The 16407-nt window shown below is 44.0% G+C and overlaps 1 protein-coding gene across 1 annotated transcript; it reads right to left on the bottom strand.

The window, feature by feature from the left end:
• Nucleotides 1–7230: 7230 nt before the first annotated feature.
• Nucleotides 7231–7893, bottom strand: LOC308512198 (cyclin-Q-like; the record flags this gene model as incomplete). Its single annotated transcript, XM_081081994.1, has 1 exon — nt 7231–7893. The coding sequence occupies one exon, from the start codon at nt 7891–7893 to the stop codon at nt 7231–7233; it is 663 nt and encodes a 220-aa protein (XP_080938120.1).
• Nucleotides 7894–16407: the final 8514 nt, after the last annotated feature.

The raw sequence follows: 16407 nt of genomic DNA, 5'->3' as shown, positions 1-16407 counted from the left end.
TATTGAGTGAAAATTCTAATTAACACATTAATATATAAAGATATAATTTGTACTTTCAACAATCATATACGTATTGAAGAAATATGGAGACCAAATAACTACATCTTAATCAATAGGATACAAGTACAGTAGTTCCTCGCGTTACATTGTTGACGCGTTCCTGCAGTGGGATGTAATGCAATATTCGCGTAAGTCAGAACCCACCTACATAAGCACATATGTCACTCACATGGAGCACACATACACAGCAGTAATGGTGTGCAACAGTAAAAAAAAAAATTAGAAGAAAGATAACAATTGCTGACCTTTCTTGTGGTAAATGAATAATAAGAAAATATAAAGCACATATGTACATACGTAGAAATATCAAACTTGTTTTTTAATAAATAAATGGGGAATGGCAACGTAACCACAAAACTTATGTACTTCGAGACCAACGTAACCCAAGGAATGTCTGAATTATCACAGCAGGCTGAAAAGTGATCAGTGTGGATTCAGATGGCCTGTTTTTAATGAAAAGAAGGGTGTAAAGGGACACTTGAAAGAGTCAGGCATTGAAAGTTGCTAAATCAGAGCGTGCACATAGTTGTGAAGAAATCAGGTAAAAGTGACTTATTCATATTAGTAAAGAGATGTTTTAAAGTCTAACATAGAGACCCTCACTATAAATTATGTTGTAAAATTGAAAGTATTGATAGCATCAGTGTAGTTAAGAAGAATATGCCTCTGCACTTGAATATAGACAAGCAGCCTTCCCATTTCAATTTTGGATGAGCTAGTGAGCAAAGAAAATTAGTGAAAGGCTCCCTTAGGGGCATTAGTGGAAAGAATTAGCACTGAAGCATAGTACTGTTTGTGGGACATGTAATAGTTCTCATATTTTGAGGGAGATTAGTGCCCTTCATATAAGCCATTAAATAATACCGCTAAAGAGCAGTAAAATCTGAATGGCCATCATTACCAAAATTCAGGTTATACCTTTAAATTATTCAGCATTAGAAGAGACCTATGCTAAATCGGTGATAAATAATAAAATGACTAGAAGCCCGGTGAACAAAATTCAAGCACCGGTGGCATCCCACAGCCTGGTCTGCACCCTCACGCAATCTGGGACCCCTTGGGAGATGTGGGACTGCCAGGTTAGGACTGACACCTCCTGAGGGATGTAGCAGTGTACGAAACGGCAGGCAGCCGGGCAGGAGCCCAAGCTGGAGCCAGGTGCTCTGTTCCCGCTCATCCAAGCCCCACTCCACCTGCCACCACTGCTTCGTAGCCTTGTCTCATAGGCACATAGGCAGCACAGGCTCTTGCTGTCACAGCTGCACTTTCCAGCCATTAGCCCGCCTTCTGGCTGAGTGATGCTCTCTCTGTGGGAGCGCCTTGACCACCTGGGGGAAGCTCCTGTGTTGAGCATCTGTGTCCTGGTGGTCGGTGTGCATTGTACCAACCACTGATAATGTCACTTACGCTTTTATATATATAGATATGTGTGACCAATTTGGCATGTCCTGGCCTAATAGAATATTAGTAGTCACCGATGATATCTTGCCACTATTAGAATACCAGTGGCCAGGTGCATGGATTTGTGCCCATTGAAAGGAGATTAATTAGAAGAAATATTTTAGTACTGCTATTTGCCCTTTCTCTATAATAGCAGTGTCAACCAAATTCAGATTGACAATGACGATTTGAAACACATGCATGCAATTGGCGCCAGCAAGAGCTTCAAACGTATGGCACATGCACGAGTCACATTAGCCATATAAATGTGTGTGTGTGTGTGTGTGTGTGTGTGTGTGTGTGTGTGTGTGTCTTTAGATAGATAGAGAATAAACTTGCTTAACTAGACCTGCTTTCTGATTTAGCTCAACTATTTCCAACCCATTGAATCACCTTAACTTCTCTTCCAGGTAATTGTCAGCAAAACAGCAGTAAATGTCAACACAAAGCACATTATTATTGTAGTTCATGCGGGGAGAACAACGGGTAAAACATTTCACTGCAGCAGTGTTTGACTTCATTCAGCACAGTGAGAAAACCTGAAGTCATTTTCAAGTTCCACCATTTCTTTCTTCTTTTCAGTCAGGTCAAGATTCTCAGCTTTCAAAATCTCCGTTTTCTGGCTAATGAAGAGATAAGAGGATACCTCCGAGTTACCATCTACCTACACCAGATCTTTGAGTGAGGGGCGGGGTTGCGCAGGGTGACACCCACTGCCCCGTCCGTGATTGGAGGAGGCTTTTGAGGAGCCCAACCAGAAACAGCAGGCTGGGCCTGGCCAGGTGCCTTCTGTACCACATGTTCACATGACCAGCGCCTGTGCATGAGCCCAGTGTGCACCCAGTCAGCACACCAGGGCCTGGTTGCATGCACCAGTGAGCAAGCACCTTGCCTGGACTCAGCAGGCTCTGCACCACCTGCTCCTTCACAACACCAGTCTCAGAGCCAGGGGGCATCCAGAGTCAGGCTGTGTTGGGAGACTGAGGGGCTCCTGGGGGCAGCGCGCTTCCTCTCAGTTCCACTAGGGGGCCTTCAGCTGCAGGGCGCCTGAGGATTCACAGGGCTCCCCAGGGCCATTGCACTAGGAAGGACAGGGCAAGCAGGATGATCCAGGAGGCTTTTAGCTTCACCTCGGTGCAGGGAAGTGGTGATACCTAGGACACAAGGGCACAGGAAGTTCAGAGGGCAGCTTTGGGGCTGGAGTGGGAGGACTTCATGCAGGTGGGGGAGGCTGAGACCCTGGAGCTGAGGTTGGACAGAGGCCAGGATGTTGGGCTTGATCTTGAGTGCGGGAGAGGGGAGAACTGGGTGGCTGCAGAGCAGTGTGTGCAGGGAGAGGAGAGTGAGGTGCAGCAGGGAACCCTTGCTCCTCAAGGGGAAGACAAGGAGGGCCTGGGGGAGGAGTTCCAGGCACAGGCTCAGTTTATCCTGTGGACAGAGGGCCTTCTGCAGGTGGTGCCATGGCAGGCCAAGTGGGCAGGTGAGGAGGTTTTCCCAGATCTGCAGGTGGGGAGGCAGGAGGAGGTGGTGAGTGAAGAGCTGAGGCTGGAGGCACAGGCTCCAGGTGACCTGCAAGGGAGTGACCACCAGGAGGAGGGGTGGATGGAGGAGCAATTAATTGCAGGGGAGCAGTTTGTCCTGCAGGGGGAGGGGAAGTGCACCATGGAGGCAGTGGAACAGGTGGGAGAGGTGGAGCCTCAGTCCAAGGCCAAAGCAAAGCCAGAAGAAGAGCAGCCAGTGCAGCAGGAGCAGGCCCAGTCAGGGCCCGGGGCCAAGTTAACCTGGTCCCCTCTGGAGGTGCTCCAGGCCCTTCAATTGGAGATGGAGCCCATGAACGAGCAAGCCAGCAGGGCCTTCTCTCGGCTCAGGTGCAGGACTCGGCAGAGGCTCAAGCCCTATTTCAAACGGAGAAGCCTCAATATCCGGCGCATCCCTGGGTTCTGGCTCACAGCTGTATCCTTGAGGGTAGAGGAGCAGGATCACAAGGAGCATGGGACAGTGCAGGAGAACGGTGTAAGCGGGGATGGTTCCCCTAGAAAAGAACATTGAGGACAAGCTAGGGGGAGTGCGCCCCGGTCTGGCCCAGGATCCTGGAGACACCCTCTGTCTTATACAGGCACCATAGAAGCATTACCAGGGTGTCCAGGGGCAGAGCTCCAAGGCAGAGGCACGCATACACCAGGGGCTGATGCCCACAGACAGGGCTGTGTTGCACGGGCTGTTCTGGGACTAACTAATGCTGCCTTACAGGCCATCTCTATGTCCAATTCCTCAGTCAGAAGCAAGAATGTGTGATGTGTAACCTGTCAAGGCCCCAGCACAAAACAATCTGGTGGGCATCAGGGTCTGTCAGGAAACAGAGTGGTGCTGTGCCCCTTTCTGCCGTTTATGTGGAAGGAGTGGCCTTAAGGGAAGGAGAGGCCAGGCCAGGCTGCTCTTTCTAGCTGGTCCATGCCCAGCTCCCAGGTTGCAGGCTCCTTGACCCAAAGCAGTTTGTCAACCACCCTGAGTTGTCGGCCATGATCAGCGTCCAAGATGAAAATATGCTCGGCCATGTGATTGATTTGAAGGTAAGTGCACCTGGTCCAAGGAGTAGTGGAGGGCAGGTGGGGAAATGGCCTGTCCCTGAAAACAGCTACAGGCGGCAGCACTGGGCTGCGATTTCACTCCCTGTATCCACTTTCCTTCTGCAGGTGAGGGAAGTCAGGCATCCCTGGGGTTGCTGCACCATTAGCCTGTACTTCCGCAGCAACCCCTACTTCCGCAACCATGTGATTGTGAAGGAGTATCTCATCACCCTCACAGGTAAGAGGAGGCTCCCTGCATGGGCTGCAGCTGGTGGTGGGCAGGGATGGAAGGCGATGTACCCAGCTTCACATACCCCTCTCCTGCAGGATACAGGTTGTCCCGTGCCACTCCCATTCAGTGGTACCAGCATTGTGAACGAGAAGTCTACAGCCACAGGCTCCAGGACAGCAGCGCCAGCTTCTTCCACTGGTTCTCTGACCACAGTGTGACAGCATCTGGCTGGATTGCTGAGGTGGGATGTCGCTGGCCATGCCAGCATACAGCTTCCTGTGTCCGCCTGCTGCTTGGGATTCTATTCGGGTCCCTGTGCTCTCCTAACCCAGGTCTGTTTGTCCTACCAGATCATCAGCAAGGACCTGTGGCTCAATCCCCTGAAGTACTATGAGAGGATGATGGCCCCTAGTGAGCGGACAGGACAGGTGAGGAGGGGCTGCCTGGGCTCTCCCCTGGTGTGCTGCCAGGTTCCTGGGCCATTATTTTTCTCTCACAGGGACACCTGGATGCTGGGAGGGAAACAGCCTGTAACACCAGGGCCGCAGGGTGTGTGGCTGAGACAGGAACTACCAGTACAACAAAGGCAGTGCAATTCCAGCTCAGCCAGGGGGCTTAGACAGGAGGAGGGAGTGTGCATGTCCACTGTCACTCAGAGTCAAAGCAGATTACCTCAGCCCCTCCTCTGAGCTCTCCCTCTAGGCCGCCCACAGCACCTTCAGGCCTTGCCACCTGGCCCTCAACAGGGGCTGCCATGACATGTTCTTCCTATACTCCTTTCCACAGGTGTCTGCGGATCTTCCTCATGCTGAGGCCTAGGCTGCTGTGCTGCCAAGCCACATTGCCCTGTTGCTGCTCACCACCATCTCCTATTTCCCCAGGGTCTCCTCTTCCTCCTGGGGCCAGTGGGATCGGCCTGCTCATTATCAGTATCTTAGGGGGCAAAGTGTGGGCCACAGAGCTGGAGGAATCATTGTTTTGCAGCCTTGTCAGAGGTTCTTCAATCCTTTTATCCATTTAGGTTTTCCAAGGAGAATACCTCATTTGTTTACCCTCCCTAACTGGAAAACAGGGCAGCATGCCATGACGAAATAACACACTGCTTCATTTTTTATGCAGTTCACTTCAAAGACTTCATGCACATATGGTCATAGACACCCTGGGAAATTTAGGGCCATGAATATAACTCATCATCCAAACAGACTGCTTTTCTGTGTTTGTAGTAAAATCAGACAAGAAATCCCATGTTGCAGAACACTTTCTTTTGAAAATTTTTTGTAATGTTAGTGTTTAAGGTTTTACAAAAAGTAATATATATGTCTCTTTCTTTTTTTCTACTGACCTTCCCTCCGGCTTCCTCTATCTCTAGTCTCTTGTTCTTGTCACCCACTCCCAGTGTCTTGCCTCTGTTGGTCTGTTGGTTGTGCTTATATTCTGAATATGTTAACAATACAATATGTAAAATTTAAACATTTAAGTATATTGTAATTTAAATCAGCACTTAGGAAGCAACCTTGTACAATTCAAACCTTGCCTCCAATCCTGAAACTTCATAATGGTACCTACAATTCTTGATGCTTCCCCCAAACCTACCATTTGCTTTTTGTCATTCTTAAATAACAGAAGCCAAATTGCTTACAATAAAATATTGTCTGTACCTTATCATTTTTATTTTCAGTGTCTAATTCTTCTGTCACAGGGTCTTCCCCTCTGATTCCCCAAGTGCCCAATCAGGTGAGCTACTGTACTGCATGATTCACTCTCTCTTGCATACATGGTGTATCCTGTGATCGCCGCCAGCACCACACTCAGGACCTCTTACAGGGGTGTCCCATCGGCTGTTGCAGTAATTGCCGTGCCCCCATCATACCCATCTCCTGTGTGGCTGTAATAATAATCACAGGAACTGGGCCACCTTAAGTCAGAAGGGGCCTTTGTGGTGGTGGTGCCCAGTATTTTATTGGAATGTTGATCTTCCTTTTGTTTAGTGGATGAGTTCAGTATGAATTTTGGAGAATAGGTCCTTATCTGTTATAACATTGGCAAATATCTTCTCCCAGGCAGTGGACTTCCTTGTTTTGTTGTTGTTGTTGTTGTTGTTGTTGTATTTGTTGGCCGCTTCTTCTCTGCAGAAGTGTTTTAATTTGACGTCGTCCCATTTGTTTCTTTTCTCCTCAGTTTCCATTGCCCTAGGAGCTGTATCAGTAAAGGTATTGCTGAGACAGATGCCTGATACTTTGCTTCTTCTAAGATTTTCATGGTTACCCACTTACTTTTAAGTCCTTTATTCATTCCCAATTTATACTTGTGTATGGTGTCAGTTGGTGGTCTAGACTAATTTTTTTTGCATGTATCTGTGCTATAAGTCCAACACCAATTATTATTATGTTTTTATTTTGGCTTTGTAATATCTTCAATGAAACAAAATAAAATTTCCTCTATGTTAATTGAGTCATACTTTCTCTAAATCTGGCCTTTAAAAAAATCCCCTGGGGCACAGTCCCATCCGTTCTTTGATTTTCCTTCCACTGATCCCAAACCTCGGCTGTAGTCTGTGTCCTTGCAAAGGACAAAAGCAGACCCGGAGGCCTCAGAGCTGCCCGCAGCACCCTCCTGCCTGCAGCACCCTCCTGCCCGCGGGAGGTGCAGCGCCCATCCCCATCTGGACCTTGGCTGCCAGGGACAGTCAAAGCCTGAGAATCAAAGTGGCAGCATGTCATCGCCTTCACCGGCCTGCCTCCAGCAGCACAAAACCAGTCCTCCCTGCCAGTGCTCTGGGGACCGGCCCTCAGGGCGATGTGGTGGTGCTGTCCCCTGGCAGCCGAGTGTCCCAGGCTTGTCTTTGGGGATCTCTGTGTCCATGGTATAAATGCGAGTGAGATCAGACACAATGTTATCAATGATTGGCTTGGTAAGGTCGCCACTAAACACCTACCACCATGGCTTCTCGGCCATGGCCTCAGCGGGCACCTGGACCCCATAGACCTGCAGGGCCAGGTAGAGCACCGCCACCGCTATGTGCTGAGCCTGGAACCGGAAGCACAGCCCCCCGCGGTAGCTGTCCCGCAGCAGGGCCCAGGCAGTGATGGAGATGGGGGTCCGTTGCCAGCTGTAAGGATTCAGCCAGTTCTTGAGAGAAATCAGGTAGTGGAGCAGGTACCTGTGTGGGTGCTGAAAGGAGACTTGGAAGCGCAGTACCCGCAGCACAAGGAGCTCGCACTGCACAATGCTGTCCCGGATCACCCAGACTAGGGAGTCCATCTCCAAGGGCTCGCTGCCTGGGTGGAAGTACCTGTTGGACACGTTGATGATGTCACGGGTTCGCAGGGGCTGTTCTTCCACTTTGCCAGCCAAGTAAAGGGCAGACATGGTGACCAAGTAGGGGTCATAGGCGTCCAGGTTGATCTCGCAGAAGAACTTATGGTAAATGGCACAGGCGGTGGCGAGGGGAATGGACTGCATCCCTAGCTTGACACCTGCCTCCATGATGAACCTTGTCACACGGAAGTGCACCCTCGCCTGGGGTTCGGGCCACCCCTTGGCGCCTGGCGCCGCGTCCTCCTCTCTGCAGCTGTCCAGGCTAAGGTCCTCCATGGGGCCCTGCTGGGAGGCCCCAGACCCCGCGGGAAGGGCAAGAGTCTCCAGTGCAGTGCCTGTGCCAGCAGAGTCCTAGCCCAGTGCGCAGCCGCCCCGCCGCGCCCCGCCCCGCCGCGCCCCGCCCCGCCCCGCACCGCCCCACCTACCCAGCCCTACCTAGGCCTGACTGCCTTCCAGGTTCCAACACCAATTATTGAAGAGACTGTATGACTCCATTCTATGCTTTTGCCTCCCTTTGTCAAATATTAATTGAGCATAATGGTTAGGGTCGACTTCTATGTTCTCTGTTCTGTCCCATTGGTCTTTTTGTCTGTTTTAGTTCCAGTAAGAGGCAGTTCTGAGAATGGTGGCTTGTAGTATAGCTTGATATCTGGTATTGTGATCCCTCCAAATTTGTTCTTCTTTGTCCAGATTGCTGTAACTATTTGGGGTCTTTTCTTAAATTCATAGGAATTTTTGGAAACTTTTTCTAGGTCTGTGAGATACGCCATTGACATTTTAATGGTTAATACATTAAAACTGTACATTGCTTTGGGTACTATGAACATTTTAATGATGTTGATTGTACCAAACCATGAATATGGTATGTTCTTCTATTTGCTTTAGTCTTCCTCTATCACTTTTTTTCAATTTCCTGTAGTTTTCCAAGAACAGGTTTTTACCTCCTTAGTTAAGTTTATTCCTAGGTTTCTTAAATTTTTGTTGCACTGCTAAATGGCATTTTTGTTTGTTTGTTTCTATTTCTGAGTTCATTATCCGTGTATCAAAAAGCCATAGAATTCTGGGTGTTAATTTTGTACCCTGCTACATTGCCAAATTCATTTATTAAATCTCCTAGTTTTTTTGGTGGAGTCTTTAGGTATTTCTATGGACAATACCATGCCATCTGCGAGAATTATGACAGTTTTACTTCCTCTTTTCCACTTAGCATGCCTTGTTTGACTTCTTCTTGTCTGACTGCATTGCCTAGCACTACCAGTACTCTGTCGAACAGAAGTGGTGAGAGTGGGCATCCCTGTCTTGTTCCTCTTCTTAGAGTAATTGTTTTTGCCCATTGAGTATGATGTTGTCTGTAGTTTTGTCACATAAGGCTTTTTTAATGTTGAGGTATGATCCCTCTATGCCCAGTTTGCTTAGAGTTTTTATCAAAATTGGGTGTTGGATTTTGTCAAATGCTTTTCCTGCACCAATGGATATGAATCTCTCTCAATTTGTTTATGTGATGCATCACACTTATTGATTTCTGGATGTTGACTCTTCCTACTTCCCCAGAATATATCCGCTTTGGCATGGTGTATGCTCATTTCAATGTAATGTTGCATCGCATTTGTTAGAGTTCTGTTGAGGATTGTAACATCTGTGGTCATCAGAGATATATTGGCCTGCATTTTTCTTTCTTTGTGTTTTCTCTATCTGGCTTTGGGATTAGAGTAATGCTGGCTTCATAGGAAGTGTTGGGAAATGGTACTTCCTTTGAATTTTATGGAATAGTCTGAGGAAGAAGGTTTTAGTTTTTCTTTGAACACTTGGTAAAAGTCCCTGTGAAGCCGTCTCGCCCAGGCTTTTGTTTGCTGCAAGTTATTTTTGTGACTGCTTGAATTTCCTGAGTAGTTATTGGCGTGGTCCTATGTTTTTTTCTTCCTAACTGAGTTTAGGAAGATTGTATTTTTCTAGGAATATGTCCATTTCTTCAGGGTTGATCAGTTTGTTGGAGTAGAGTTGTCCATAGTATTTATTTACAATCCTTTTTATATCTGTGGGGTCTTTTGCTATTTTGCCTCATTCATTTCTGATTTTGTTTACTGGGGTCCTGTTGGTGAGCCTAGCTAGAGCTTAGTCAATCTGGTTTATCCTTTCAAAGAAATAGCTCATGTCTTTATTAATCTTTTGTGCGGTTTTCGGTCTCTATGTCATTTATTTCTGCTGTAATCTTCATTATTTCCTTCCTGCTGCTCAGTTTGGGCTTTGCTTGTTGCTCTGTCTAACTTTTTAAGTTGTGGGGGTTAGATAATTTGTTAACTGTTTTTCTTGATCTTTGAGTTAGGCCTGTAATGCTATGAAGTTCCCTCTAAGGACTACTTTCAGTGTGTCCCATAGATTTTGGACTTTTATTTTTAATTTTCATTTACTTGCAGGATGATTTTAATTTCTTCTTTAATCTCTTTGGTAACCCAGTTATCTATCTTTGTACATAAAAGCCCTGTGACCGGAATGGCAGAATGACCAGAATAGCTGGTGGCTATGACTTGCGTTGCAGCAGCCAAGCAGCCTTATCTGGGCCCCAATCGGCCATATCCCTGACCAGCCTTGCTTCCCATCTGCCCCCAATCCCCCATTCGGGGCAGGACTGATAAGAAAACCACTCACAGCCTTTCCCCTGGTCAGCCCCACCCCCTATATGCGCTAACACCCAGATTAGAGGCATGGCCTTCTGGTTAACGGCCAATGGCCACTAACCGCTGCAGGCCTGGCCCCATGTGCCCCCATCTGGGGAGGCCAACCAGAATGCTTCCATACAGGAATTCATACCCTGGGCCTCCATTTATTTAATAAAAGACTATTTAGCCTCCAAGTATTTGAATTTTGTTATATCTTATTGTAGTTTATTAGCAATATAAGAGGCCCAGTGAACGATCTTTGTACACTTGGCGGAGTCCCTCACCCTCTGGCAGCCTGGGAGACCTCAGGGGATGTCCGAATGATGGATTAGGCTTAATCCCAGTTGCCAAACATGCTTAGCGCCTCTGTGGAGGTGGGAGAGATTCCTGCCACTGCTGCTCCACTTGCCAGTCGTCAGCACAGGATCCAGCTGAATGGCCCTGCCCTGTGGGAGCTCACTGATCCCCAAGGGCAGCTCTTGCATTGAGAGTCTACTCCCTGGGTGTCAGAGCACATCATAGCAATCAGTCTTATCTCTTTTTTATGACCTTTACTTTGAGATTTATTTTTTCTCTCTTTTCTAAATTGTTTTATTGCTTAAAGTATTACAAAGGGTATTACATATGTCTCCTCTTTCTTCCCCGCCCTGACTATCCCCTGGCCTCCCCTAACTCCCAGTGTCTTATGTCCATTGGTTATGCTTATATGCATGCATACAAGTCTTTCGGGTGATCTCTCACTCTCCCCGCCTGCCCCCCAACCCTCCCCGGCCTTCCCGCTGTAGTTTGACAGTCTGTTCGAAGCTGCTCTGCCTCTGTATCTATTTTTGTTCATAAGTTTATAATGGTCTTTATTATCCATAAATGAGTGAGATCATGTGGTATTTTTCCTTCATTGACTGGCTTATTTCACTTAGCATAATGCTCTCCAGTTCCATCCATGCTGCTGCAAATGGCAAGAATTCCTTCTTTTTTACAACAGCATAGTATTCCATCATGTAGATATACCACCGTTTTCTAATCCATTCATCTGCTGATGGGCACTTAGACTGTTTCCAGGTCTTAGCTATGGTGAATTGTGCTGCTATGAACATAGGGGTGCTTATACCCTTTCTGGGCTCAGAGGTGTGGCAAGCTTTCCTGCCCAGATCCCTGGTTTTTACCTTACCAGCGGAACTCTGCCCTTCCTGGCTGTAAACTCTCTGACCACCTGAGTGTACTTTGCCAATTCCTGGTGGGTGTTATTAGTTTCAGCTGCTCACTCCATTTGCTCCAGGATGTGCCCTGGGACGTGTATGCCTATTCCATCGCCATCTTGGCTTCTTGAGATTTATTTCTTCAAATATAATTTTTGATCCCCTAGTTTTTTCCCCTTCTTTGCCTGTAAAGTATTTCTCTCCTTCCACTTTCGGTCCATGTGAGTCCTTATTCTGAGGTGGGTCTCTCATAGACAGCATATATATGGGTCTTGTTTTATTATAATTTTGGCCATTATATATCTTTTGAATGGAGTGTTTAGTCCATTTAGGTTTAAGGTTATTTTGATAGGTACTGATATGTTGCCACTTTTTTCTTTATGCCTGTGTTTCTTCTGTCTCTTCTATTCCTTCTTTTTACAACAGTCCCTTCAGCATTTCTTGCATTGATGGTTTAGTAGTGAAACACTCCCTTAGATTTTTTTTTTCTGTAAAGACACTGAATTCCCTATAGTCTTGAATGATTGCCTTGCTGGATAAGTATTCCTGGATTTGGTCCCTTGTTTTGCATCACTTTGTATATTTCCTTTCATTCCCTTCTGGCCTGATGTGTTTCTGTTAAAAATCATTTGATAATCTAACAGGAGAGCCTTTGTAGGTGACTCTCTGTGTCTCTCTTGCAGCCTTTAAGGTTCTGTTTGTGTCATTATTGTTTGCCATTATAATTACAATGTGTCTTGGTATAGGTCTTATTGGTTTCATCTTTTTTGGGACTGTCTGTGCTTGTGTGAATTTTTCTTCCCAAGATCAGGATGGTTTTGTGATTATTTCTTCTAATAGGTTTCCTAATCCTCGTTCCTCATCTTGTCCTTCTGACACCCTTATTATACACATGTTATTTGTTTCATGTTATCCCCAATCTCCCTTAGGATATCCACCTGCTTTCTATTTTTTCTCTCAAGTTGCTGTTCAGATTGTGTTGTTCAGGGTGTGTTACTCTGCCCTGTCTCCTAAATCGCTGATTCAGTTCTTTGCTACTTCTAGTCTACTATTGAAACCTTCCATCGTATTTTTTATTGTAGCTATTATCAATTTTTTTCATTTGTCCTTGATTCTTATGTAAGTTGTGGATTTCCCATGCATCTGGTGTATGAACTTTATGACCCTTATTCTGAATTCCTTTCCGAACATATTGTATGTCTCCATTTAATTGAGTTCCTTTTCTGGCAATTCCTCCTTTTCTGTCCTTTGGGCATTGTTTGTTTGTCTCCCATTTTAGCTATCATGTCAGAACCCAGGTGCCAGGGTGTGATGGGCCAATGGCCACAGAGTGGATCCGCAATTCAATTGTACATTCCAAGACTCACAGGAGACAGTGGCAGTGGTGGGGGGCTGGAGTCCCGGTGTCCGTGGGTCTGCTGCTGCCGTAAAAAGGTCTTTGGCCAGAGTGGCTCTCAGGTGATGTGTCAGGCCCATCTGGGTAGAGGTGAGGCTGGGTTCCTAGTCATAGCAGCTCTCCCCTTCAAGATGGTTTGTTTTCTTAGAACCATATTTAACATCAAACAGTGCAGTAACATAAAAATACTAAAGATTGTGCAAAGAGCCGATTAAAAATAGAATGGAGAAACAAATCAGAACTATGTATACAGAGTTGCATTCATACTGGACATTGTTTTCTGTCATTTTAACTGAAGAAATAGTAAAACTAAGAAACCTGAGAAGTGGTAGAGGAGGAATAAAGTACCTAATCATTTTGAATGAATGATTGTTTGTTTTAAAAAATAAATAATTTATGTAAGCCGGGTGCACTGGAAAACTTGAAATAGATGTGTCAAAACATAAATGAAGTAACAGACACATTCTAAAAAGTAATCCACATTGCCCAGTCAGTATTGCTCAATGGTTGAGGATAGAATTGTGAACCAAGATGTCTCATCATCTATACTGGGTCAGGACACATGCCCAAGGTGCTGGCTGGTTTGCCAGTAGGAGCCATTTAAGGAAGCCGCTGATCAAAATATTTCTCTTTCATCTATGTTTCCATCTCTCTATCCCTCTCTCCAGATAACCAAGAATAAGCCTACTAAAAAACAAGAATGGAATTTATGTGCTTTCCCCTGGAATGTGAGACATTTTAGCCCTTATCTTTGGAGGACTTTTATTAACCAACATACATTTTAGTCCTTATTACTAGGGGTCTTTGGAGGAATTTTATTAACCAAAATATATGGTTCTGTGTTGAATACTTCCATGGAATATTGTTAATAATGAAGTGTTTCATAAACTTACCATGAAAAAGGACTCTGTCATTTTTGAAGGAAACACTTGGTTTGGGAGAAGAATTTGAGGTAGATCTTGATTTTAGTTGCAATAATAAGTAGGTTTCAAACAGTTGCTCATTTGTTCAGGTTAAATGTTATGTAGTGTTGATATTATGTGTACTCATTTTAGTCTGTGGGTGGAAAAACAACTAAAGTAGACTACACCAAGAAATCATCTTTTCAAAGTGGGGGTGGGTAGGGGGCACCACTTCCATCAAGAAATAGAGGTGATGTGAGAAGTCTGAGAAGTCAAGAGGGGAAGTAAGAGAAGCAAAAGGCCATCCCTCAGGTGGAAAACACTTAGGTAATGTTTCAAAATCTAGGGATGGTAGGAGATCTGACTTAGGTAAACACATAATACAATATGCAAATGAGGTATCATAGACTTGTGTACCTGAAGACTATGTGATCATATTAACTTCCATAAATTCAATAAAGAGTGCCTATGTGATCATATTAACTTCCATAAATTCAATAACTTTAAATTCATAAAGTTACTGTCAGTAACTCAAATGTTTTTAAAAAATTAAAAAAAGATATGAGCATGAAACCATTATTTATGTGAAAACAGTAACATTGAATGAAGAGATACACCTCAATTTCATTCATATCAATCAAAGCAAAAGAAATGATACCATTCATTAGATTGAGAATGTATACTGATGATCAAGATGATTTGTAATTGCTAAAGAGGTATATCACTTCTAATAATGAATGCAATATGTAATGTGTGAAACACTCTTAATGACCTTACAGGGATACGATTTAAACCTCAAGCTAAATTCAGTCTATTTTAGCATTACTGTTTGCCTCTAGTCACTTCAACTGTTCTCTGAAGAACTCAATTCTATTGATCTTATGTTAGAATGTTATACTTTGGGAACAGGAAGTCATGTAGGTTTAAAGTGAAGATTCATACTTATTGAACTACTAAGAATTTGTTCTGAAAGTACCCTTCTTTAGTCTCAAAAAAGGACATCAGTTCACCTTGGAAAATTCCCACTGAAATAATAGTTGGTCTAACTATATAAACATCAAGGACACACACTTCATTATTTAGAATTGGATTTGAAATACTAGTTTTGAGTATAGGAATGTGCAACCCTGTACTGTGTAAAATAATTAATATATTATTAATTTGATAAGATGATCTTGTACTTACGTTTGATGTAGAAAACTTTCCATTTGGAAACTACATAAGAGAAATGTCTATGGTATTAAATAGATTCACAAAGGGGTCTCTGACTCAGGAAAAGGCTAAAAACCAATGATTCACCAAGTTTATTGGTCTTTCTTTCCTTCTTTCTTTCTTGTATATGAGGAATATGAAACATGAATAAAAATGTTGACGAGCAATTTTCAGGGAGCTGTCTTTTAATTAATTTATCTATTTACTTATTTGACTGACTATGAAAGGAAAGCATATTCATTTCAATATATCTGTAGGAGGAAAAGTTGATTTCATATTAACCAGTTTTCCTAATTTCAAAGACTTAGTGTCCATTTGTGATAATTAGGTGTGTGACATTTCACGGGAAATTTCCTAGTGTTATTGCAGGGTTTGTGCAAGATGAAGGTGAATGTTCCTGTTTTTACCATCTGGGTGATACTGAGAAGAGTTTGCCAGTTCATATTTGGCCACATATGAGGATGCTCATAGTTCTTCTTTCCCATGACGAATTACAGAATTGGAAGATAAGCCTCTTTCCTATTTGAAAATGAAAACAGTGATTGTTAATTAAGTATTATTCAACATGTTTTCTTTAAATACTATTAAAATAGAGTGTAGTATTCTGATCAAAGAGTTATTTTATAAATGAACTGTAGGAATTATATGATAACATTCGTGAAATAACACTTTTTTGTAATGCATCATGTGTTGACTTTTTATATTTTAATTTTTAACTATGACATTACATGTTTTAAAAGCTTTTATTGAGATGAAATTAGTTTGAAGACTAGTTGAGACTGTTTACTTGTATCTTTTAAATAACTTCTTTCACTTAGTATATCTGGATTCTCTGCATTCAAATTCCGTTGTGTGTGTGTGTGTGTGTGTGTGTGTGTGTGTGTGTGTTTTGTTTTGTTTTATTGGCACGTATATATATAATTCTGCTTCAGTTCTTTCTCAGTTATCCAAACTGATTTTCAATAACTCTGAGCACTGTACTGAAGACATGTGAAGATAGAATTTTATCATTTTGTGCTAACCAGCATGCTTATGACCATGATCCTGTTTAGTAAATATTTATACACAATAACCAGACTTGACCATTTAACAAATGTTGACCCTACTCAAGTAGAATGATGTTATTTATGACACAGAGGATGGCGGACATACAATTAATCTTCACAGAAGTGGCTGCAGGGTGGATTCCCTTCCACTGAAAAGAACTCCATCTTCAAGAAGTTGGGATCCTCCACCTACAAGACCTGCCCATTCTAATCCAAGGCAAAGCATTACTGGGATGGGAAGTCAAGGTAAATGGTACAGTCTCTCATGGATTAGAGTAATGAGCTGTTTTAAAAGGAATGCTACACTTTAATTTCGGGAAGCCATGTGGAAAGTGAGTAGTGGATGGGCATCTGTACTCAACACTATCTTATTGTTTCATT

Source organism: Myotis nattereri, assembly GCF_964212035.1.
Source record: "Myotis nattereri genome assembly, chromosome: Y".
In the NCBI taxonomy this organism is placed as follows: Eukaryota; Metazoa; Chordata; class Mammalia; order Chiroptera; family Vespertilionidae; genus Myotis; species Myotis nattereri.
Note: the sequence above shows the minus strand (reverse complement) of the source record. Positions and strands in the feature narration are given on the sequence as shown.